General features: G+C 55.8%; 1 protein-coding gene across 1 annotated transcript in view; it reads left to right on the forward strand.

Moving 5' to 3' along the window:
• NTN1 (netrin 1) overlaps positions 1-25,395 on the forward strand; it is a 103,957-nt gene that overhangs the window by 73,132 nt on the left and 5,430 nt on the right. Inside the window, exons 4-5 of the mRNA XM_075111263.1 lie at positions 1,898-1,951; positions 20,672-20,746. Of these exons, the coding sequence (XP_074967364.1) occupies positions 1,898-1,951; positions 20,672-20,746 (129 nt within the window). The remainder of the gene's footprint in view (positions 1-1,897; positions 1,952-20,671; positions 20,747-25,395) is intronic.

Consider the following 25,395-nt stretch of genomic DNA (forward strand, 5'->3'; position numbering starts at 1 on the left):
AACCAGGCGTTTGGAGCCGGGCTGTGCTCACGCCAGCTGCCGAACCAGCGTGCTCAAGGCTGCCCACTGGCATGAGCCTGGCAGGGCTGCCCTGCCCTGGCCTTGCAGCCCAGCCACCATCCCGGCACTCTGGAGAGCCCCTTACTTGTGTGTCTCTGCAAAACTTCCTTTCCAAAGGGCCAAAAATTTTGGTCGAAACATTTCTCAAGCAATGCTCTGTTCTGGCTACCAAGCCGCTAGGCAGTTGTTGGGAGTTTGGTCTGCATGTACAATGCTAAAGCAATTAAAATGAGGATGTGAGCAACTCACAATTCTCTCATCCTAAAAAAACCTAAACCAGCACATTTTCATCCTTGAAAAATGTCAGTCAGCCTATCCTACATGGGGGGGGAAGTATTTCACACATACTTCATCCATGCATAGTGGAGGGCACTTGCTCCCCATCGCTACCTGCACCGCTTTTCCATCTGCCACTGGGAGGGCACAGCTACGCTGCACCTAGCAAGGGGCTGTCCACGTTATCTGCGAGAGCACAGTTACTCTGTGATCTACCACGGCTTAAGTCCCCAAAAGTTATAGCCATGCAAGAACCACCTCATGGGGAATAAACAAGACACCAGTGGGGTCCGTCTGCATAGCAGCCCACGCAGGCAGGCACGAGCACCCATCCAGCCGCCAGTTTCGGGACAGCTTTGCTGGCTGTTCACATACAGCCTGATTATGCACCACGTGTTCCACATGGGCTTGTGTCTGTGTTTAATTGCATGAAGGTGAATGACTCAAAAAGTCATCTAATGCTAATTGGGGCTGCACCCTTACGAGCTGCCGCCACTGCAATGCAGACAGACCCAAGCGCTCCCTGCCTCCGCAGCCAGGCAGGTTCCCGAAAGCAAAAGCAGAAGGAGGCAGATGCTGAACCCTGGCTTGTGCCTAAATTCCACTTTCAAAATGGACTGGTAGGGTGTTCGCCCTCCAGGATTCCCAGCGATGCACAGAAACTGCAGCACTGTGCCCTAAATGTGCAAATGATGGCAGTCATGAGAGCTGCGTATGTGCGCTGGGGAAAAGAGAGCGCCTTGCCAAAGTTGGGGCCATATAATGCGCTCCATCTGCAGTCCATCCTTTTAACATCAACAAACACAGTCAGGCTTGGGTATGAAGATCCAGAACATTATGTGGTTTCAGCTATGTAAAGCCAGCCCCAAATCAAAACCAGGGATCATTGCACTGGCACCAGATATGTTTGTGTTTCCTTTAAATGCATGAGATAACGCTTGCATCCCAGCAGGTAGCTGCAGTGCTTTACCTGCAGCCTATCTCCCACAAGAGGAGTGGTAGCACTGCCTCAGACGTGCATGGAAACGGCAGCTGGAAGGGAAAGCCCGGGGTCGGGGAGAGGCAGCGACGCTCCCATTGCCTGCTGGGGCTGGGCACGGCACAGCAGGCAGCCACACCGCCCTGCCTGGCTGATGCACCCTCCGAGCCCCTGCAAGAGCACCCCTCACCCTGGGGCACAAACCGGGACCTAGCAATTGCGGCGGGCTGTGTCTGGGCACCATAGCAATCGCTGGCTGTGGCACCGTATCAGTTACCTGGCTGGCTGTATCTTCTTTTATTTTTAGCCACAAGCCAAAATTTTTGGTTTAAAAACCCCTTTCCCACACCCTCTCGGGAGGCCCAGTTCCCCAGAGGGTATGGTCCTGGTGTGCTGGTTCCTGGGGCTCTTGCAAGGCTCCTTGCTGGAGCACGTGGTTGGGAAACACCCCTTGCTGGGGTGAGAAGGGCATGGGAAGGGCAAAGATGGTGTGTGCAGGGATCAGGCTCTTTGGGATCGGGAATAATGCCTCCTTCTTTTATCTCCTCTCCTTTCCTGCCTGCTTCTGGCTGTCCCGCACAGAGATCCCTGCCGCTCCCCCCACCACGGCCGCCAGCAGCACAGAGGAACCTGCAGGTACGCTGTCTCTTCTTTTATAGCGTCTTGATGGTAAATGCCTTCTGAGCAATCATCTGCCTGGTGTGAAATTGCGTTAAGTTAATACATAAATTGTGTTGTTTGTGTGACAAACGGCTTCCTTTTATGCCCAAAATGTCTGACTATTTGAAACCAGCGTGCAGCGTCCTGAGAGACGGGTGTTTCCAGGAGCACGTGGGGGTGTAGGGAAGATGCAGAAAGATTTTCCCAGAGGTGGTTAAATCTATAAACACACAGGGGTTACCAATGCTTGATGGAAAAGAGGTAAGGACTCGGGACCGCTACCGGCTGATTATTAAAGTTGAGTAAAAGAGCCCTAAGGGTGAGAGAACAGTCCAGATGAGTTTTTCTGGTGGAGGAGGACCAGAGAGCCAAAATTCCCCTGAAAGAGAACAAAAGCCTAAGCGTTGCTTACTGCTGCGTATGAGCAGTTCCTTCCTTTTTTTTGCCTAGATCCACGTATTTCTGGGGCTGAGCAATCTCAGGTGCTGATGTGATCTGTGTACGTTAGCAGCAATGTGTCTCACGTCCGGCTGTGCGGGTCCTTGGGGTGGGACGCAGCTGTGGTCAGTGGCACTGCTGGGGACGGTCGTGCTCAGAGGTGTCTCAAGGCCAGTGACTCTAAAAGCTGGGGGAAGTATCTTAGTGTGGAGAGGGAGGTCCTGCCGCAGCAGGTCCTGCAGTAGCAGCTGCAGCCTGGGGACAGCGGTGCGGCCCTGATGGACTTGGATCACCATATTTACACAAGCTGTAATACAGAGGATCATCCCGAGGAAGCTTTGGCACATCATGCTGCATGTGTCCTCCCGTTTCCCCTCCCCTTGCCCTTGCGCCAAATACAACCCCTGCAATGCCGACGCGGGGCTCAGCGCGCCTCTTCGTACGCCCCATCCCCACTGCCACAACTGCACCAACAGTCCCCCTCCTCCCCTCCTGATTTACACCCCCAGAGGGATTGACACCTGCCCCCACCATGTCACCAAGGGACTGCCCTGTCCCCAGCTCCCTTGGGGTCAGACAGGTCTGAGCAGGGAACGACGGCAGGAGCCGGAGGGCCCTGGGAAATGGTGCCTTATTCTGTCCCGCTGCCTGCAGATTCCCAGGGTATTTGAAGAGCACCGTGGCTGTGAAGGACATGGGCTGTAAAGGCTGTTTACTTTTGTCTCACCAGTGTAGGAGAGTTCATAAATTAAGGATTTTATACTAAAAGTGATGGGCGTCACCTTGAATTGAACTCGGAGCCCAGGCTCGCCCCGTGGCAGGGCTTTTCACACAGGCTGTGGCGGTTGCTGTATGCTTAGGAGCTCTTCCCAGGATGGGAAACCCAGGGAGCAAAGGGACAACATCTTCAGCCCCCAGTGTCATGGGAGGGCGAAGCCCACGGTTTTCTGTAGGACTAATTTGAAGGACAAGTTCTGCCACCTCTAAGCACAGCAGCAGCCACTCTCTGTTTCAGTGTCTTTTCTTACACTGGTGTGAGCAAGAAATGCCTTGCAGCCTCGGATTTGTGCCTATTGCTTTGTGTGTGCTTCTTAAAGCATCCCCACTGACCTGCAAGACTGAGAGGAGCACGAAGGCACACCAAAAACCTGCCCCAGCCCGCATGCTTCCAGCTCAGGTTCTGGTGATCAGCCCTTTTGCTGCTTTGCCATATTAATTAGGCCCCGACATGAGATGTGGGGTTTGGTGAGTCCATCTCAATGAAGTACTGAGCTATAAGGAATAGAGGCTGTCCTACCTAACCTGAAGCCAAACAGGGGTAGGTCTTCTCTTCCTTACACCAATGTTTCCTGACAACTCCAGCCTCTGTAACCTGCTTCCATCAGGAGAAATCTTCTTCCCCAGCTCCTCAGGAGCTTAATTACATGCCATAGTGCATCTCACCAGCTTCTTTCAGCCACAGAAAGCTCCTCCCCAAAGCTCCCGTTCAACCTCCCATATTGTCCTGGCTGCAAGAAGACTCAGTGTGGGGATGTCCCTGGCCGGCAGGCACTCCTCAGGTCTTCTTCCAAGCCCCGTGAGAGCTGGCAGCTCCTGCAGCCTCTGCACCTCTTTCATTAATCCCAACACCGCAGTTCCACGCGATGCTGTAGGTGCATCCCGGGCAGTGCCAGCTAAACATGCTGGATGCATGGGGTAGAGCAGGCTTCCCTCTCCCCATCTCAATCTGTGGGAGGTAAATTTATGTCTGCAACTCCCTGTTTCACCCCTTGCTGTAAAGGAAGCCCAGGGTCTTGCTGAGACTTCTAGATGCTTAATTGAGGGTGTTTTTTTCCCATCCACAGGGACTGTGCTGCTGATATGTGGAAGATTTATAGGCAGATAGAGCATATCAGCTAGTAGTTTAAGGATCAGTGGGACCTCCAGAAAAATACATCCGCTGCCCTGCAGAGTGTGCACTGCAGGAGGGGCTCAATCCCAACCGCTCCTCTCTGCAGCAGAAGGTGGGTGGTAGCAGAGCAGGGTCCAAAGGGTTTATCTGGATCCTGCTGGGGTGAGCTCTGCTCCACAGTGTCATCACGTTAAACTGAGCGTCATCACCTGAAGATTTACTGACCGATCTTTGGGGATGGGGCCTTCGGCACTTGGCATCACCATTTACAAACTGAACATGTCAAGCCGGGAGTTGAGCCCTACTCGGCCCTTGCAGCCCTGCAGGGCAGCGCTTTCACCCTCCACCACGCAATAATAAACCCGCGCATTGCTTGAATACAAAAGCTCAACAGATGAAATACCAGATTTCTCACAGGCCCCTGCTAGTTAGCTGGGACTTGCAGACTAAATGTTCTGTCTTTTGGCCTGGGAACACTGAGATTTTATGCTCCACACCAGGATCTGTCTGTTCCTCCCCCCATAACCTCCCAAACCCGCTCTGTTCCCAGCCTGTGGCAGGGGTGGCAGAATAGACCTCTCATACCTCAATGCTACCGATTTTATCACAGGCTCTGCCAATGAATGTGGATGTTTGGCAGCCAAGGAGATGCAGAGATGGCTTCTCACAGCCCTTTCTGCAAGGAATTTGTTTTCTGAGATGAAGCCCTGCGTGAAGCTACAGTGCTGGGGTCTCCTCACACCATCGGTGCCCGTGGGAGAAGCAGCCCTGGCACTGGCACTGGGCACCTCCCAGCCAGAACCTCGTCGTGTGTGGATGAGCTTCGCAGGGTGCTGTGGGTTGGTGTAACAGAGAAGCTGGGAGCCTGGGGAGTCCTGTCCTTTCCATCCAGCCCCAGCACCAGACAGGCTGCCTGTCCCTGCCAGGGACTCTTTGCCTGGTGGGAGCCTTCCCACATAAACATTCATCCCACCCTGCACCTACCTGCCCTGGCATGCTCTACTGACCCACCGGGGGTCATGAAGGATGATGGGGGGATGCTGGCTTTTCTGAGTCACCCTTGAGTGTCTGTGGTCCTTGGTGGAGTCTCCTTTCCTCAGGCTCCTTCCTGCCAGGGGCCAGGGCACATCCCACCCAGTGCAGCTGCCCCAGCCCTTTCCTAAAGGCAAGGCTTATCCCATCCCCTCCCCTGCACGAGGTCAGGTTGCAGGGCACTGGATGCATTTCTGAGTGAGTAAACAACAGCTTTGCCCCATCATTGTGGTGGGAAGCATCCCGCAGGCTGGGAAAGGGTTATCCATGGGCTGGGAGCGAGCCAGGTGTCCTGACAGCGTGCGAGTCATGAGAAATGACTCGACAGCGTCTCTTGAATCCCCATGTCGCTGGAGGGCTGGATCTCCCCGCTCCTGCCCAGAGGGGTGACCGGGGACCAGGAGCCGCTCGCACCACCTCCTCGTGAAAGCCCAGCAGAGGCTGAGCCAAGCTGAGCAATGTGATGGGCCCAGCATCCCATCATAACTCTTCTCGCAGTGATTTTTATTGGACTTTTTAAGCACCGTTTTGTCCAGGGAGCTTGAACCCTCCATATTTCACTCCTTCCTCTCAGCAGGGAGCATCAGGCGGTCCCAGGTCTCGGCATCACTCATATTCCACCAACACCCTGAAGCATCCTGCTGAAATTCGTGGTGTTTTCTTGGCAAACCCTAAAATCGGTGTGTCTGCATGCCAAGGCTCCCATGGCATGGGAACAAAAGGGTTATAGAGATGGAGAAAGAAATTAGTGGGAGACTTTGGGTGCAGCGAGTTCTTGGAGAGACGCCGCTTTATTTTCTTTGCTCATAGCTACGCAGGGCAGAAAGTGCCTTCCTCGCCAAGAGCCGAGTTAGCATCACCACCGCTCGGAGTCGACGAAGGGCAAATTTCAAAAGAGCATGGGCCAAAGATGGCCCTGATACAAGGGGTGGAACAATGTCAGCTTTGGCATGGGGGGTCCTGCCTGGCTCCACTTAGCTCTCAGAGGTCCGAATCAATGCGGGGAAACAGTCCAAAACTGAATTGTTTAGGTTAAATGCATTCATGCTCTCCCATGCCGGGAGATTGGAGGATGAGGAGCGGGTGCTTCTCATTTTCGTGGCCAGGCGAGGAAAGCTTTTCCTACCACCCTGTCCTTTTCTGGTCCTCTTCAGAGATGCAGAAGGGGCCACAGTAAAAGGGCAAAAAAAAAAATAATAACAGTGGGAGGAAAAGGTTTACAAACCTGCCAGTCAGTCGTTGTCTTATCTGAAGCTAATCCAGTTTGGCTTGGAAACTATTATCTTAGGTGGATGATTTCAGCTAGTGGGCTTAAATAAAAACAGGTGATTGGATGGATGCAGCTTTGCATGGTTTTCCCCTGGAAATCGGCCTCCACAGTTTCAAAACCAGATCTGGACTTTCCAAAAGTCATTTGGGCTCAAGGTGTTGACTGGACCCTTTTGTTCCTGGCTGGTGAGGAAGTGGCTGGATGTAAGTGCAGGAAAGGGAAAAAAAAATCCCCACTCTTAGCAATCCCTGAGGCTCCCTCAGATGTGCACAGACCCGAAGCAGCTTGGCTGCAGGTTGCAGCTTTCCCAGAGCATGCAGGCAACCCAGCACAGAGGTGGATGCATGCCGTGGTATGTGAGGATGATTAATACCTTCCAGAAGCAGCTTGGAGAAGGGAGATGGGCAGTCAGGTCTCTGCTCTGGAACAATCTGGAATAGTCTCAAGGAAAAACAAAAAAACTCAGAAAAAAAAAAAAAAAAAAACAGCCCAATGGGCTGTCTGAGCCTTTAAGACTGTTCCTGCTTCTGTGTCTCACTTGGAAAAAACACATGCAAAGGTTATGGCTTCAGTCCGGGAAAATAGAAACTTTGTAGGAAATAGTAGAAAACATTCACTTGAAAACATTCGTTCCCCGGGGGGTGGGGAGAGCTCTCCGTCTGTCTTGCAAGGCCGGGCAGCCCCTGGCGCTGCTGCGGGGCAGAGCCCCCACCACCAAGCCACGCATCGTCGGGAGCGCTCGGGACAAGCCACCGCCCCCACGCACCCGCTCCTTCCCTGCGCACCACGCGTGGTCCTGCACACGCACACCTCCCCCTGCGACTCCGTGGTGCTCCCCGGCCCCTCTGCTACCCTGCGTCCCTGTCCCAGCTTCAGGAACCCCCCCGATTTCTTCCCATCCCATCCAGTGGCACAGCTGGAGGCTGTGCATCCTTCCCAGGCTGCAGCTGGCTTTTCACTACTTACAGGATTGGTCTTTGGGGTGAAGTTTCCAAATTTTAGCCAAAAACCTCCACAAAGATCCAGGAACGGGGAAAAATGTCCCCTTTGATGAGTTGGTGCTCCTGTCTCAGCATCATTTGCAGGTTGTCCCACCATAAAAACATGTTGTTTTTCTTTTGTCTGAAGGTTGAAGGCTTCAGTTTTTGCTTGCCCATGCCTAGGTGGAACCGGGTGGTGCAAGGCCACCCTGGGGTAATCCCAGGGGATGTGCAGCAGGAAGGGGGCTAGTCCCTCCCACAGCAGAAGGGCAAAAATGCAAATTTCAGAGGGTGGCCACGGGCTCACAGCCATCCTCGTAGACAGACATGGAAGAAAAGGGGTCCTTCAGATCTGCTGCCTCCAGCACTCGCATCGCCCCAGCAAAACTTCACCAGGCACTGTTCAAAGATGAGTTAAATCACTTGCTCCCACCATGGGTAGGGGGTTGTGCTTGAATTTCATGGCTGGGGCAGCTGGGAACCACCTCCTTCGTTAGAGCCTCCTGGCCAGCCTGTATCCATGCATCCCTGTGGGAACGTGGCTCCACATCTCCACCCACTCCACATCTCTCCACTGGCTGTGGACCACTGTCCCCTTGCTCATGGGCGCATAAACGCTGTGATCATCACTGCAGCAACAGCTTCAAGGGAAGAGTGACATTAGGAAATGATTAAATGTACTGTAGCTCCTTTTAATGAGCTGCAGCAACTGGAAACAAGGAGTCAAAACCATGTGAGCCACCAGCTGCCTCCACAACATCTGTGAGGGGTGCGAGGCTGGCTCGGAAAATGTCAGCGTGGGGACGGGCCACTGGCATTGCGCAGCACCTCTGGTCGGGACGGCACGCGGGGCCAAACCGCTGCTCCCCGGCCCCTTCCCACGTGTTTATCTAAGCTGCTGGACCAGGTGGGGATGGAGCTCCATCCCCAGGGGCAAAGCTCTCTGCAGTGCTGTACCCTCAGGTGCAAATTCAACGGGTGCCGGCGGCTTGGCCAGAGAGGAGCTGGGTCATCACCCTGTGCTTGGGCGCTGGCATGTGAACGCGGCTCTTGGCTGTGCTCTCAGAGGGCTTCAGGAAGCAAGTCCCACACCATGCTGAAGTCCTCATCTTCCCTCCTTCCCAGAGCACTGAGCAAGCAGGGAGGGAAGGGGCAGCTCTGCAATGGGGTTGTACCATGGTTGTTTTGTTCGAATGGTGGCGTTTGCCCATGGTCCCTTGCCGTTGTAGACTCGGAGGCTGTGTCAGAGGGCTTGGGGAGATGTCCTCCCTTGACACTCCATCTCCCCCTGCCTCCCATGGCCTTGGCCCTCCATGGGGTGATGGTTGGGCTGGAGAGGTGGCCCCAGACCAACCCTGCCGATGTGCATTGACCATTGCAACCCTCCCAAATCCCAGACGGGCAGCCCCAAGCACCATCACCCCAGCAGATCCTGGTCTCTGCTCAGCTGGGCTGCGAGCCCCAGCTGCTGGGCACGGCACAGCCACCCAACCTCCTCCAGCCTCCGGGCAGCCCCTGTGCTCCCCAGGGCTCTGCACTGCCACAGGCACCCTGCCTGGAGGAACGAGGGATGCTCTCCATCGAGTGGAGGGAGCGCAGGCTCCTGTGGGAGGCTGGTCCTTGGGCAGATCTCCTTTAGCAGAGGCAAACTGAAAAAAAATACACCAAAACCCCAACTTATGTAGCACCTTGCAAATTTAATGCAAAAGAGACTATTGAAAGACATAAGTGGGAGTTTAGCTTTTGCCAGCTGATATGTATTGAAAGGGAAAAGCCTGAGGAGGTGTCTGATTTCAAACTAGATTTGTTTCAAGACCAACAAAGGGAATCACAGAGTCTTAACTCTGCAGAATTGCGAGCAGAGTACCAGCTAGCCGTAGGGTTTTTTCAGATTTGAGGTAGTGATTTGTCCCGGTCATCTGCCGGCACTGATATTCAATGAGAAGGAGTGTGTGCGAGCACTCGTGTTATTGTTCACACATCTGGAGGGGATCAGCAGCACAAGGGACTGGCCGGAGCCGGGCGTGGGCTCGGCAGTGCTCACCCCCTGCCCGAAGGGCTGCCGGCTGCTGGCCAGGCTGGGGAGGAGCTGCCAGGCTGCAGGCACAGCCTGTGCCCGCTCTTTCTTGGTGAGGATGCCCCCAGAGCCAGGGATGGGGCATGGCCAGGGGGAACTTCGCACTCATAGAGAGAAATATCACAGCTGTTTGCTGCGAGGAAGTGTTAACAGTGAGGGCGAGGGCTGCAGAGAGACGGGACCATCCCACGGGCTGGGAATAAAGGCCTGCACAGCTGCCTGTGGTACAAGCAGGAGGTGAAATTCTCATTTCAGGCACCCTGGTGTAAATCTGGGCCCAGTCTGGGGGTCTCCAGCTTTGTACCCATCCAAATGAGTAATTAATTCAGCTGTGTATGGGCATTCTCTCACTTGTCTCAGGCTGTAAGCAAGGTGATGGATTGACTGCGTGATTGATTGACTGATTGATCGGCCGCAGCATCCAGCTCCCTCCTGAAAAGAGGTTTCTCATGGTGATCCACAGTGAATGGCTGTGAGCACAATAGGGGTGAGGGGCTTCCAGTGAGGAAACTTCTGGTCACTTCAAAATATTTCAGACAGTCTGTGAAAAAAAAACCACAACACAAAAAAAGCCAAACAACAACACAAACCACCACAAAACTTCTGCTGAAATGCAGATAAGCTTCACGCACAACTGCATCACGCTCTTATAATCCCATCGCAGGGCTTCCTGCGTCCCCATATCCCTTCATCCCTCCACCCCTGCCTTCCTCCGACCCCACATCCCTTCATCCCCACAACCCTTCATCCCCGTACCCCTCCATCCCCCCGTCCCCAGCTCTGGGACACTGGCACCTCGGGGACAGTCCTTCTGACACCGGGGGACCCGGATGCCCACACGCCCTGGGTAGCACAGCCAAGCCATGAGCTTGGACTTGCCAGCCCAGCATCACTGTCAAACCTACCTAAAAAAAATAATGAAGATTTTGAAGTGAAATTAACTGATTCTCTCCCCTTCCTGGGACGTTTCCAGATGCTGATTCCCCTTGGCAAAACAAAGCGCTTGTCCCCAGCACGGGCTCTCCATTGCCATGTTTCCCCTGGAGCGGAAAGTCTGATTTGCCCCGGCTCTTGTTACGTCCTGCCCTGGCGTCCCACACAGCGCCCGCTCGGCTGGGGAGCTGCTGTCAGGCCGGGAATTTATAGGGTGGCCAACGCTTCCGAAGACAGATGGTTTCCTATTAACGTATTTAATCATGTCGACTGCTGCTCTCGGCAGGGCTGCGTCCCCAGGGGCGCTGGGAGAGGCAACCCTGGAGTTCATCAGCAGTCGGAGTCTGGGGACACGTTTGCCACGGGGAAGCGCCGGGTGGGGATGAAGTGCTGTCAGGGCTGGCACCCCATGTGCCCCACGTCTCCTGGGGCTCAGCGCTGGGTTCGGTCCTGCAGGGAGGGAGCAGGAAATGTGCTGCCGGCCCCGGCTACCGCTGGGAGAAGGGCAAGGAGGGTGCGAAGGCAAGGGTGGATGCGCCGTAAAGCTCCCATGTTTAGGCAGTCTTTTCCAGTGCTTTGGTGTCTGGCACCGCTGGACTGTCCCCACTGTATCACCGGTGGCTGCAGCCTGCCTGCTTGCTCCCTTTATATCTGTGGAAAATCGGGATGCTGATGAGACCACAGTTGCTACGAGCACCCATGCCCTGAAACACCAAAAAGTGCTCAGGCCCATTTCCTCCCATCCCAAAACTGGCAGCTAAAGAAGCAGGGAAGAAACTCACCCCAACCCGCAGTGGGGCTCGGGTGGTCCCTGGGGGTGGTTTCCCCTCTGAACACAGCATCCAGGGGTCCCAGGGCTGGGCCAGAGCAAATGGGCAGGACTACACGTGTGCTCCGGTGGCATCCGGGCCACGGCCAGACCCAGCTGCCGGGACGCGGCGTCGGGCCTCCGCTCGAAGCGGGGCGGCTGAGCATGACCGGCCATGGCAAGGGCAGCTCCCCAGAGGTGCCGGGCAGCCCCAGCCGCATCCTGTGGGGTGCTGTGGTCCCACCGGAGGGGCTGGTGCCAGGCGCCCCCCGCTCCCCAAGCCGTGCTGCAGAGGTGGGAAGGGGGCTGTGGGATCCTGTGAGCCGCCAGCCACCGCTTTCCATCAGCTCCAGGCAAGAGGCTTTAATCTAATTACATGCTTTATTTGCGCCAATTTGTTTTTCAATCAATCTTGTTCAGCTGCAAGAAAGAAGGCTACTGTGGGCTCGTTTGCACCTCCTTGTACCAAGGGAGAGCCAAGGGAGAGGTTAATGGCAGTTATCCTCGCTGGAGATGCCCACAGGGCTGCGGACCTGGCTCCCCTTTGCAGGGGGTGCCGGGCCTGGTGCAGTGGTGGGTTTCAGCCATCTCTTCCCCCAGCACCATGCAACAAGTCCCCGGTTCAGGCGCGGAGCAGCCTGGCTGCTGCCTGAGGATGTCTTTGTAACACGCTGTCTTGCGAGGCTCCTTTGCAGCCAGAGATGAGCAGGTGCCCAAGGACGTGGTGTGCAGCACGGGGCGGGCAGGGCTGCAGGTCCCAGGGAGTCCTGGGGCTGTCCTGCAGAAAAGATTTTGTGTATCTTTTGCCAGGGCTTTCAATAGGGTCCCAGGGAAGTGTTAGGGGCTGCAGGCCACCAAAAAAGAAAGAAGAAGTGAAAATAACTGACCATAATTTCCTGCCCAGACAGGGCTGGGGCAGCTCTCTGCTGCAGTGGCTGTGCTTGTTGTGGGGCAGGGCTGGCCCCAGTGCTCCCTGCACATGTGTGCTGCTCAAAGGGCTCCTGAGACTGCTGTGGAGGTCAGAAGATGCTCTGGTACCTGAGCAGGTGCCTTTACACATAGAGCAGAGTGGTCACAGACCAGCTCCGAGGCTGCCCCCGGAGGTGATGAGGCTGGATCTCAGCTGATGGGACAAATCCCTGCCAGCTCCTTTTCCCAGGGCACGTTGTGGGGGCTGCTGCTCCGAGGCCGACTGCCCTGGGCCAGCTGAAGAGGTGACCGAGGACAGACAACAAAGTCACACAGCTGCATGGTTAAAGGCAACACCATGCAAGAGGCTTGCTTTGCACCAAGGCTCTGCACAGGCCTTCTGGGAACAGACCCAGGCCCTCAGGATCCCCATCCACAGGCTGAGAAGGGGACTGTTTAAAGCCTGGGGACCATTTTGCAGATCAGACAATGTGCATGGCTTGAGCAGCTCGGTCCCTGCTCATCGAGGGCGAAGGCTTGCAAATTATGTGCCTCCCCGTACCAGTGGTGGAGAGATGGCTGGGGCCACCCAGCCAGAGGCATCCCTGTCCCACAGCCGGCCCCAAAATGAAGAGCACTAATTTGCACATTACATCTGCATCCTGCACATTAGCTGGGTTGCTGCTCCGTGCGGGGGAGAAGAGCCAGCTTAGTCATAACAGAGTGCCCTGCTCTGTTCAGTGGCTAGACCGTGGAAGGAAGGCTGCCGGGGGTGCAGCAGAGCACAGGAGAAGCAATCCCACTGCTGAAGTGAATAACCTGGGAGGGAATCTCTACCTTAAGTTTGCTTTTATATTAAAGTAGGCTGCTCTAAGACAAAGACTCCGACTAGAGTCCAGACCAAATTAAATTACAGCATTGATCCCTCACAGTCAGGGAGTTCTGCAAGCTAGAGACGTTGCACCTAGTGCAGCCCCTGCCGCTCATCCCACAGGGAGAAGCCCATCCATGTGCAAGGAAAGGGCTGCTCCAGAGCATCCCCTCCTTCGGGATGCACAGTCAGCAAAGGCCAGGAGCTGAAGTTTGGAGTGAGCGCGTTTGGCCGGCAGAACTGGCGCTCTCCGAAATGACTCTAACAGTCATTTGCTGAGACTGATGGAGGAGATGTTAAAGTAATTCTTTGGGACAGAAGGAAGCAAGGGACAGCTTCTGTGCTGCGGGAAGTGAAACGGGATTTCATGGTCATCTGGGGAACCGTTTGGAAGTCCAAGAGCCGAAGGCCTCTCTGCTGTAACTGCTGCAGGGCAGCCCTGGCACAGGGTCACCGGCTCCTGTCCTGGCGCTGGGCAGAGGTGGATTGCATCTTATCCCCTGTGTCGCCTGGCAGCATGGCTTCCAGCTGCCTTTGGGGTGTTTTGAGATGGCTTACGGAAACGTTTTCATGTCCAGTTTGGGCACACCAAGCACCCAGCTGAACCCATGTTCAACCACAGAGCAAAGACATGGTGTTTCTGCCCCTGCCCTCCCCAAAGGCTGGCTCCCCCAACACGCACCCCTTCTACTCCACATGCTTTTCCTCCTCATTCCCAGCCGTGAGCTGAAGATGTTGGGTTGCTGCCTGTAAAGGGGTTGGAGACAACGTTTCCGCGGTCTGAGCAGTTTGGAGGAGCGCGCAGTCCCATGAGGACGGGGCAGTGCAAAGCTCTGCAGACCTGTGGAGTTGTGGGCTATGGTACGCGTTGTCCTGTGCATCCCGCAGGACTACAGGCTGCTGCAGTACTTTGGAGCAGCTGGAATAGTTTTGTGGTTGCTGGATGGGCTCAGGAAATATCTTGATGCAGACAGGACCCACACTGGGGCTTTGCTTGCGATCACCGTCAGCTCAGCTGTGAGGTTTGGGCACGGGCCACAGCTGAGAGCTGGGATTCCCTAACTCCCAGCGAAGGGAGCATTCACTTGGGCGAATCTTCAGCATCTTTGTGATGCCAGAGATCACAAAAATGCATCAGGGAGACATTCACCTTCCTCCCCACAGGCACTCGTGTGGGTTTTACAACGCCGAGCCAACAGTCACATCCTTCAGGTGTGGCAGAGCCCCTCCCCAGCATCTTCAGGAGCTGTTAGACAGCCCGAAGCAGCAATCCAAGCATTGGACCAGAGCTTTTAGGGTTCCTGAGGAGGAAAGGTTTAGCTATTCTGCACCAGAGCTGGCCTCTCCAAGCAGGGATTTGCCCGGAGCCGGCAGGGACCTGGACGCTGCTGTGCTCCCCCATGGTCGCTCCCAGAGCCCCATTGCAAGGAGCAGCTCACGTACCAGCTCTGTGCAGGGATGTTGCAGCCGGTGAGCAGCACCCGTTGGAGGATTTCTGACTGATAATGCTGGGGAGGAAGGGAAAACAGAAAGGAGATGAAAGCTGCTCATCACCACAGTATCCTTGCATGAGAACAAATCAAACCAGCCCCATTGATCTGAACTAGCCAGCTCTGGGGCATCTGGGACCCCAAGCAGACCCCCACTCCCAGCTTCTCAGTTCCACTCTCTCCAGTGATGGGCTCACGGCTTTAGGATTTGACATTTGGACCAGTACCCTCTCTTTGCAGTTCAGTCTGGTCGCAGATCCCACCCAGTGCAAACAGGAGATGGGGACACCTAGACCCCTGACACAGAGCCCCAGCAAGAACTGCATCCCCTTGGGAGAATGCAGAGAGCGAGCGGGCAAGCACCCTTCGCCCCCTGAAATGTTGAGGCCAAACTGTCAAGGCTGGGTCTCCCCTTTTAATCCACGACACCTCCACTTTGGATCTCAGCCCACAAAGGTATTTAGGGCCCTACCTGGGGGAAATCAACAGGAATTTAGTGGCATAAATTGGGATTAGAAATCTGAATCCCCTTGGGGATCTAAGCCTTATATCTGCATTTTGAGTTAGGTACCCAGGCCAAGAAATGTGGCTTTAATTGTTCTATCATGTCAGAATCAAGGGGCCTTTAATTTCCGTTACCGACATGTGGCTTTCGCAGAGGCTTACAGCTCATTTCGGAACTGCAAGCACAGCAAGACGTGGTCTCGTGCAGCATCTTCTTGGGAACACCGCTCAGTGCCTTGAGCTCCAGCTGCTGGCACCGCCGTCCTGCCCAGCCCCAAAAGCATCAGCCCTCCGGCAGGAGCGGGGTGCATTAGCAAAGCCTGGGGTGACCAGGGCCCCAGCTGCCCACAGCTTTCAGTGTCATGCGAGCAGCCCCAGCCCTGCTCAAACAAACCTCCAAAACTGAAAAAAAAAAATTAAAAAAAGAGCAACTATTGCAAAAAAAAAAAAGAAATTAAGGAAAACAAAGAAGGTGTTTAGCTGTGAAAACTCTTTGCTCAGCCAGAGAATTAGTTATATCAAGGGGATGGGCTGAGCTGCAAAGCTGCTGAATGCTACGCTGACGCATTTTACTAAGCTGCGACGGACACGAAACAGCCGCCCGCCACCTGCTCCCAGCTCTGTGCGAACAAGTAGCGCCAACCGCCTCTTCCCAGATCCCCTCTGGCTCGGTTTATCTGGGAAACGCAGGAAGTTTGTGCTTTCTCGCAGGTAAGCGGCCGGACGCTCCCAGCCCCGGGGGCCCGGCAGGGAGGTGTGGGATGTCCCCCCTTGCAGCTTGTGGCGCATTAAGGTACAGTGGTGAAAAAAAAAACCAAAAAAGCACTGGGGTCTGGCTCTGCTTTGGATTTGCATCTCTGAAATGGGGATTTGCACTGAAATATTTGTGCAGCTGAGCAAACTCAGGGAGGAAAGCACTGGGAGCAGGGGGAGGAGGGTGTTCAGAGCTCACCGCTTGCTCTCTCCTGCACCACAGTGCTGTGGCCAGGGGTGCTCAAGTCCTTCGGAAGGGGGATGGCCAGGCCAAATGCAGGCTAGGAGGGATTCAGAGAGGTTTCAGGGTCTGCTGAGGGCAGGGAAGCCCTGCCCGGGGCCAGGCAAGCTGAGAGGCCAGGTCTGCCCACGAGGAGAAGCAGGGCAGGACAGTGCTGGGGTGAGGACAAAAACTTCTTCTGTCCCGCATGCGCAGGGGATGTCTGTGCACACCACAAAGGTGGGAGAGCTGGGGCTGACCCCAACCACCAGTCCTGCGGGGCAGAGCCAAGCGGTGTCCAGCCCATCACGCCTGCGGGGCCTGCGTGGTCAGGACCTGGACACTTACCACCCCGTGCTTCAGGTACCACGTTGTTCCCCATCTCAAAGGGGAACAGGCAGCCTCCTTTTACTCTCAGCTTGGTTTTTGGGTCAGACTCTGGCATCCCTTCCGAGGGCAGGTTACCCCAGGCTGACCCTCCGCAACCTCACGGAGATGGGCGAGAGGGACCCGCAGGACGGGGAGCCTCCCGCGCAGCCAGGGCAAGCCCACGCGCCTCAGGGCTCGGTAGGCTTGTGACAGAAGAATTTGGGAACAAATTCTGCAAGTCTCACATCACACATGTATCTCCTGTATGCACGCATGAGTCACTGAAACAGCATTTAGAGCACTCCAGGCTCCCAATCCCTCTTCTCCCACTGCAGCCTGCTGCCCCTTCCTCCATCCCTTCCCCAGCCTTTGAGCTTGGCTCTGCTATCACCTTCCATCAGGGGACCAGCAAGCCTTCCCCCAGAACCCAAACTGCTGAAGTGCCACTTGATGGACGAGAGCAGGGTCTTTTCCAGGCGTTAGGCAGCATTGAAATAATATCCCGTAATATCCCCTTAGGGCGCTTTCCCTGAACAAGCAGTAACCTTGCAGCATCACCCCACATATGTAGCACTGCTTACCAGCAAACACAAACTCAAGGCTTTGCTCTGAGAAATTTCGTTTGCCCTCCCAAAGAGGCCTTGGAGGACCTCCAAGTCACCCAGGAGGCAGGAGAGCTCTCCATGGAGGAGACAAAGGAAATGAACTGGGGCAAATCATCCACCCATGGAAATCAGCCCTGGCGTCTGGTGATTTACACTGATTTACACCAGCTGGCTCTGGCCACATCAAGTTCGATTTAAACCAGCTGAGGCTCTGGCACAGCCTATCGGGTTGGGAGAAAAAGAAAGAGAAAGGGAAGGCAGGCAGGGGCTGTGCTAGTAAAAGCAGGGTGAGACCGGGCTGTAGCTGAGTGACTTGAGCCACAAACCTGGTTTTTAGATTTGCACCCAGGGGCCACCCAGAGGCTGTGGGGTCGGGGTGCTGTTCCCCAGAGTCTGGGGGGCACTGGGCGGTGCCCCATCATCTCACAGCCTCCCTGGCTGGGAAATGGTGCTGGGATGGGTTTCTGGCAGGTCTGTAATCTCGGGCAGGCAGGAAATCTTGTGGCAGGAGCATAGGGATTGGGAAGCTCAGATGTGGCTAGGGATGTTTCTGTGGGGAGAGGTTGCTGAAGAGGCTTGGGGTTGTTCTTGTGAGTGGTCTGGACTGAGGTCCAGAGTGATGGTTTCTGTGATTGCTATTTCTTGGGCCTGGATCCCAGAAGCAGTATCGTGGGGCTGGGGCGGGGATCTGCCCTTGGTGGGCTCTGCCAGCCTGGCTGGTGGTGACCTGCCTGCAGATCCCGGGGCCAAGCCACGAGGTGTGCAGGTGGGGGTTGCTTTCCACCCCTGCCCGTCACTAGCGCTCAGAGCCAGATAATCACCAGGGTCTGACTTGGATTTGTCCAGGGGAGGAGAAATCTGCAGGCAGAGCTCCCAAGTGTTGTCCCTGCTCCGTTGCTTGCTCCCCGGCTGCCTTTGGGTCATCCTCTTCTGCAGATCAGCTACTGCATTGGGGATGAGGTGCAACAGCAGTGATAAATATTTATAGAGCTCCTGGATTTTTGTGCCAGAGGAGAACCACCATCATGATTGCCATAACTGCGTTAGTGTCTGGAAAACATCAGCAATCTGCAGTTGAGCAGACTCATGCTGGCTGCCTGGCGAAGCAGCCCGATGGCCTGTCTCTCGTCAGTCCCCTGCTCCACCGAGCAGGTGAGGGAAAGCCTCCCTGGGCTGGTAGGTTGCTGCATGCACATTTATTTCTCTTATAGACTATTCCTTCCATGCTTATGGCCAGGCACATCTTACCAAAGGGTTGGATCAGGAACATTTCTGTTCCCTGGGCTCGATGACACCAGGCAGCCACATCCCAGTGCGTGGTGGCATTGTGCCACATAGGCATGGCTGGGGCTTTGCTAGTGAATCTCCATCCTCTGAACTACAGCTTTTATGGAATATGCACTTTTTTTTTTCAGTGCGCTTCAAGTTTTGTGTGATGTTCGGGGTCACGTTAGGTGAGAAGAGCCTGCTGGATCCCCTTGGCCATTGGCTTGGCTCCTGGCTTTCTAAGGGCTGTGGGCAGCTGGAGCTGGGCAGAGATCTCAGCCAGCCCTCTTGGATGAGGAAGGTGTCCCACTTCCTATCACAGCTGTCACTTTTGGTCCTGGCTAGGTGATACTGAAAGAGTGTGAAGCCGTGTATTGCTGTGGGTGCTCCCCTGAGGAATGGGAGCAGCAGTGGGGCAGGAGGCTGGTGGGAGATGAGGTGGCTCTGTGCCTGGCCATGGTGAGAGGGGCCGGGACACATGTGGGTCAGAGGGGCTGGTTCTGACGTGGTACCCGATGATCTCGGGGTGTATGGGTGTTCAGCTCTCTGGGTTTCCCTCTCTTGTTTGTTCCCCCACTCAAGCTGAGAAAGAAGCTGCTGCTTGGCTCAGGCTGGGTTTGGCTCTGCTGCCAATGGGGAGGCTTGGATTTGGGGTCCATGAGACCTCCTGGAGTATCTCCTTCCCACCTGAGGAAGCTCCCCATGTTTCTGAACCCACCTCCCACCCATGGAAAATGCTATAGCTGAGCAGGCCCTCCCAGCTCTGTGCCTCAGTTTCCCCTCCCGGCCCACTTAGCGTGAGCTTCTCTAGGAAGGAATTGCTTCTTGCCTGTGTTCCTGCAGTACGTAAGGAACGGTCCCTCGAGCCCTGCTGAGGCTGCGGCACATGGCACCCCAGTGTGTGACAGCTGTACGAAGGGGGGGTGCTGCACAGCTTCTCCCCCAGGGTTTCAGGTCGTGGTCCACTGGAGACCGTGGACAGGAGCCTGGGGTGTTGCATGGGCAAGGGTGGTTCTGGTCAGCTACTGCCACTGTGGCCTGGGGCAGGTTAGGGGCACCCCATGGGGTACCAACAGCACCCCCCTGCCCACCCAGCACCCCGCCCCACTCACAGAGCCGGCTGGAGGTAGCAGGGGCATTTCAGCAGGTTTTCATACGTGGTCTCCAGTGGTGGCTGTGGAGGAGCAATGGGCAGTTGGGAGAGGAGGAGATGCCCAGGGACATTCACTGTACCAAGGCCTCCAACTGGGGCTGATGTGTCCCATCTTCCCTCAAATATGGGGTCTCTGTGGTGCTGGGGGCTTCTCTTTAGCACCTGGGGTGCTGAGGAGACGTGGGATGTGCGTGATGTGTCCATGAGCCAGTCCTGGTGCTGGCGTGGGGGTGGCACATCTCCAGCCACTGTGGCATTGCCTGGCTGAGGTGCCACTGGGATGTTCCCAGCAGCGGCTGGAGGGCACCGACCGCACGATGCCGTCCTGCCGCGTCCCGCACCGGAGCGGTTCCCTGCGAGCAGCAGCTACCGGAGCCGGGCTCAGTATCCCCGCAGCCGCCCAGGACCGTGGCTCGGCTCCAGCCCCGCCAGCCCCGGCGGCGCTGCCAGGCTGCCGTGCCGGCGCTGCCAGGCTGCCGTGCCAGCGCTCCCGCCTGCCCGCCGCGCCGGCCGCTGCGCCGCCCGAGCGAAGCCAGCGTGTCTCAGCAGTGGGGGCCCATTAGAAATGAAATGTTCCTACTGGGGTATTTTATTTGCACACTTCAGTAGAGTGGACACCAAAAGGCTTTGCTAATGCTTCATGGGCTGCTAATTTCCTCTCTGACCCCCATTGTCGGAGGGTGACCCCAGCCCGAATCTCTCGGCAATGAATGCCAAAGGCTGACACCGGCCCGGGTTAGGGGTGACAATGGGGCCTCTGTGGGCTCCGGGCAGGCTCCAGTTGGGAGCTGGAGAACAGGGGGAATTTGTGTGGCTCTCAAAAGCTCTGGGTGGCACAATAAGGGAGGCCCCGGGGTCTCCCAGGAAGACAGAGGCAGCCCAGGGGAGGCGGGCGGGAGGATGGTTTCCTTTGTGAAAAGCTTTCTTTAGAAAGGAAGGTTTTTCTGAATGCCCCCTTAGACGACCCAATCGGGGCCTGGCAGATGGATATCACAGGCACGCTGCTTATTCATGGCAGGCTGCAGCTTTGAGCCGCCCCCCCCACCCCCTTCCCCCAGCCTTTTATTCATTTTAAGGCTAATTTGTTTTGTTAATGTTTTCTTGCCCTCCCCCTCTCTCCTGTGCAGATTGTGACTCATACTGCAAAGCCTCCAAGGGGAAACTGAAGATCAACATGAAGAAGTACTGTAAGAAAGACTATGGTGAGTCTCCCCTCTCGGCCGCCGCTTCCCAGGGACGAGCGGTTCCAAGGGGATGGGGAGCAGGAGCATCTCCCTCCCAGGGCTCCCCGGCCCACCGAGCCCAGGGGCAAGTTGCTGGCCGGGGCTCAGCTGTGCCCGGCTCTGCTTCACGGCGACCGCCTGTGCTGGGGTGTGCGCCGGGCAATCTGGGGTACGGCTTTTGTTTGGAGAGGGTTTGGAGAGGAAGTCCTGGAGAGTGATGCCCGATGAAGCAGCAACGCAATATGTTGCTTGGAAAATATAAGTCTCCCTGTAGATGCTGAGACAGCCCCCAAATCAGGGTCCCTAGTGTCTTCATCCCAGGGTGTCTTCTGGGTAACAATGACTCCGTGTCCTGTCTCTTCTCACTGTGCTGTTACATGCAGTGGCTTTTAAAAATTGTGCTTTGCTGTGGGGACAAGCAGCAGGGGGTTCCCCATCATCCAGATCCATCCCCCCTGGAATTCCCAGGCAAGTGCAGTGGGTGGTGCCGCCCCGGGACAAGCCAGGGAAGCTGTGGGGTCCCCATCCTTGCTGGTACTTGAGGTCCTGAGCATCCTCCCACAGCTCTGGCTCGGAGCAGGGCTTGGAGCAGGCACGTCCCAAGCTCCCTCCCCACCTCTCTGATCCTGGGATTATTTTTAATGTGAGTCCATTCCCAACGTGGGCACCAATGGGTGCATGGAGGACGTGGCCAGGGGGACCCTGGGAGGGGATTTTCTTCAGGCCACACCAAGAAACCCCTCAAAGCTCTTCGTGGGGCTCGGCAGCCCCTCTCCGCCCTGGCTTGGCCATTCCCTGCCGGCACCACCCAGCACGGGCAGGTGGGGAGGGATGGCTCTGCTGCGGCGCTGCTGGCCTGGAGAATCGCCCTCCCTCGCCGGCTGCGCCAACGCTGCTGGGACGAGCCGCGTGTCGGGAATGGGACTGACCTGGAAAAATCAGCTACGGCTGGATAAATACAGGCGCTCTGGGCTGGGGGTTGTGTAGAAACGGTGCTAACCATACATAGGGGCTGGAAACTACCTCACCCCCTCAAAGAGTGTAGCAGGGGGAGCAAAGTGTTTGCAGGCAGGGCCAAGCACGAGCCTTCGGGTTTGACCCAGGGGTGGGGAGCGGGCTGTGCGCGGTGAGCCTGGCTTTGAGCTGAGCCTTCAAACATCTGAGCAACCAGGGAATTACAAGGCGCTGCAGGGCAGGGTTTAGCATCCACTGGGGCTGCGGCTGCCCCCATGTCTGCTAGCCCTTCCCCTCCACAGCAGAGGAATACATAATATATAAATACTATATATATGTATATGCATGCATAAATATATGCGTGTGTATGTATATATATTCACCAAATTGCCGGGGCGGGGGGGGGAATCCCTTCTGCATCAAAGCATCCAGAGGTGCTGATACCTCCTCCCTCCTTCAAACGCGCTCACAGCAGTAGCTCAGCATGTCTGGGAAGTGTTTGTGAGAGCAGAACGAATTCCCATTTAACAGCCCTTCCCCGGACAAGGCTCTTCCCGGCAGGGCCGCCTGAGGGATGCTCCGGGCTGGCTTTGTGCTCTGGCATCTCTCCGCGAGCCCGGGGGAAGGAAGAGGGCTCAGAGGCAAATGTTTTATTTGCATTTCCATCTATTTTTCCATTACCCACGTGGCAAAATGGTTGTGGAGAGCATCCCTCGGCAAGGACTAGCTGCCAAGGCTGGGGCCATGCTCGCGGTATGCATCCAGCAAGGGCTGGCCATGCTCGTAGGAGCTGCTTGGAGGTTCATCAGATGTTGGAAAGGTCAAAAAAATGCCTTTTCCCTTATAGAAAAGGGTTAAATTGCACGTGAGAAAGTCTCTGCTAGAACATGAGGCTATTGAAGACAGGAGCGGGGCTGATCACCAGGCTATTAAAGCCATTGGGTTTCTCATGGGTGGATTCTCTGCTGGCTATGAGCTACAAATGCATTTCCCACACATGGTACCTGCATCCCTTCATTTTCCCACCTGGCTTCTCCAGCATCTCCTAAGGGCTGAGCATACACTAGAGCATTTGCTCTCCGAAGAGGGGAAAAAGGAGCCATTTGTTTGCAGGAAACTTGTATGTGTCGTGATCCAAATTGGCCCCAGGGGTTTGGAGGATGGTAGGGAGGAAAACAAGGCACGTGTGTCCTCCTCAAAACATGTTTCCCAGCCGAGCAGCGTTATCTTTCCCTGCGGCTCTTGGGGTGAGGATCTGATGTTTCAGGGGTGGCAGCACTTGGGCTTTGCTCGCGGGGCGCCCCCAGCGTGGTTTTGCTCCTTGGCCTGTCGAGTCTCGCCAGGGAGATGATTCTTGGGGATTCGGGTGAAAACTCGCGCTTGGTTTTCTTTGAGGCTGTAACGTGGTCTTGCGGGCTTCAACAGACCCTGGGGAGATGAGGGCAGCTCAAGAGCTGTCTTGGGCAGGAGGAAACCCCGGAGCAATGAATAGGGGTGCTGGAAAGAGCTTTTCTTGTCTCTTTCATCATGCAGCACCACCACTGCCACAGCACAAGTGAGCCAAAGCCGCTTGCTGGGGCTGGTTTGGGGCGAGTGGGCACGGGCTGTCCCAGTGTGGGAACTGGGGTGCTCCCACCTGAGCCCTCCTGGCCCCAGGGGGGTCCCCAGCCAGCCCCAGCCAACCCCGTAGCCACGGCAAATTTGCTTTTTCAAGGGCACACCATCCTGGCGAGGCAGCAGGGTAAGCGATGCCACGGCACAGCGCGGCCGTGCTGGGGCAGCCCACGCTTTCGGCAGGGCCAGGGAGGGAAGAAAGGGTTGAAAAAGTGCAGGGAGGGATAATGAAGACTTCGGGACTGACACCCCAGCAGGAAGCCAATTAGGAGGCTCTTTTCCTCACGTTACGCCGGCATCGCTGGGCTGAATATCCTAAAAGGCCCTAATTAGCTTGAACAGAGTTACTTCTCCCGCGGGCTCAATCGGGAAGCTATCATCCGCCCCGCGCTCCTCAATGGGGCTTTTTAGCTCCCCGTTTCATTCAGTGACTCAAAGGGGATATTTTCCCTTATTTATTTTTCTTATCTGTTTGTTTTTGTTGGGTTTGTGGGTTTTTTTCTTTTTATTTTAAATTGGGCTCTTTCCCGCGAGATGGGTTTTGGTGCAAATATTTGGAGTGAAACAGGGTGTGGGAGGGCAGGCTGGGAGACTTCGGCGGTGGGGGGAGCAGGCAAGAACAGAAGCAGAAAAGCTTTTTCTGGGTTTATTTTGGCTGCCTGATGGAGCGCAGGGGTGTCTCAGCTCCCAGAAAACCAGGGGTAGAGGAGGGGGTTCTCTGGGTTTGAGGTAGTTAAAATTAGCCCGGGGAAGTGGGGGGATCCCTGCTGAGGATGGAGATTTCCCTGCGGCCCAGAAGGAGAGGGGATTATTTTATTAGAGCGGGTGATGCTGCTCCAGCTGATGCAGGAGCATCCCTCGCTCCCTCGGGTGCCGCCATTTCAGCCCGATCTTCGGGGCTTTTCCCGCTGTCTGTGTGTTGTGGTTAATCCGAGTTGGATGGGCGGCTGCGGCACTTTTTAACCCCTGGACCCCAGGGCCCGATCCTGCACAGACGATGCTGGAGCGTTTTGCTAGGTCCTGGCACCGCGGTCCCAGCTGGTGCCCCTGCGCCCTCGCCATGGCCCTGGTGCAGCACTGGAAAGGGGATGAGGGTGAGGAGCAGGATCCTCATCCGAAAGGTGAGATCATCTGCTCACTTCGCCCTTTCTTGGAAAAAAAAAAAAGAAAAAAAAAAAAAATATCCTTCCTTTCGCGGAGACTTTAGTTAGTCACCCCCTTTGTCGAGAGGAGCTTGGCAGGGGCTGGTGGAAAAAAGCAAAATGTGTTTTCAAAAGACAGCTTGAAGGGGGGGGGGGGGAACCCAAATCCGCAGGAAAACCCAGTGAAGGGGAGAATTGCTGTCCCCAGCTTGTCCCCAGCTCACAGCCCCTTCCACAGCCCCGGAAGGTGGAGAAACCCCGGAGCAGGTCAGCACTGAGCAATCCCCCCCGTAACGGTGTCCCGAGGGAGCGAGCTGGCGCAGCGAGGGCTCCCCGGCACCGCGGGCAGGGACCACGCCGGGGCAGGGCGCGCCCAGGCCCGCCGGGACTGGGGGTCGTAAATCTCCAATATTAAACCGGTAGGAAATTGGCGACCGGAGGCAGGCAAAGCCACAGCCAAATAAACTAGGAAAAAAAAAAAAAAGGAGGGGGAGAGGGGGAAATATCCCTTTTTAACCCTTTGCTCCAGTGAGGAGCCAGCCCTTTCCCTTCCCAAACCTGAATGGTGTCGGGGTCACCTTTTGCTGCAGCTTGGAGTAAAACCCACGTGGGCTCCACTCTGCTTGTGCAGCGAGAAGGGACTGAGCCCTCTGAACGCCCCGGCTCAGGCTGGGACACCTGCGTCCGCCACCACTGTCCCGAGTACCCATTTCTGTCTGTCCGTGTTAAAGACCCTCTTGTCTCTCCCAGCAAACCACCCTGCTCCCACTGCCACCCCCAGGGTCCAGCATGATCCTTCCCCAGGGCCAGTGCAGTGATGCTCCCCATCACTGGAAGCTCCACAAAGCTCCAGCTCCTGGAGTCACTTAGCTCATAGGATGCGTAGGTTTGGCCGTGTAGCCCAGATCCCGGCCAGCT

Source organism: Phalacrocorax aristotelis, chromosome 16 (assembly GCF_949628215.1).
Source record: "Phalacrocorax aristotelis chromosome 16, bGulAri2.1, whole genome shotgun sequence".
NCBI lineage: Eukaryota > Metazoa > Chordata > Aves > Suliformes > Phalacrocoracidae > Phalacrocorax > Phalacrocorax aristotelis.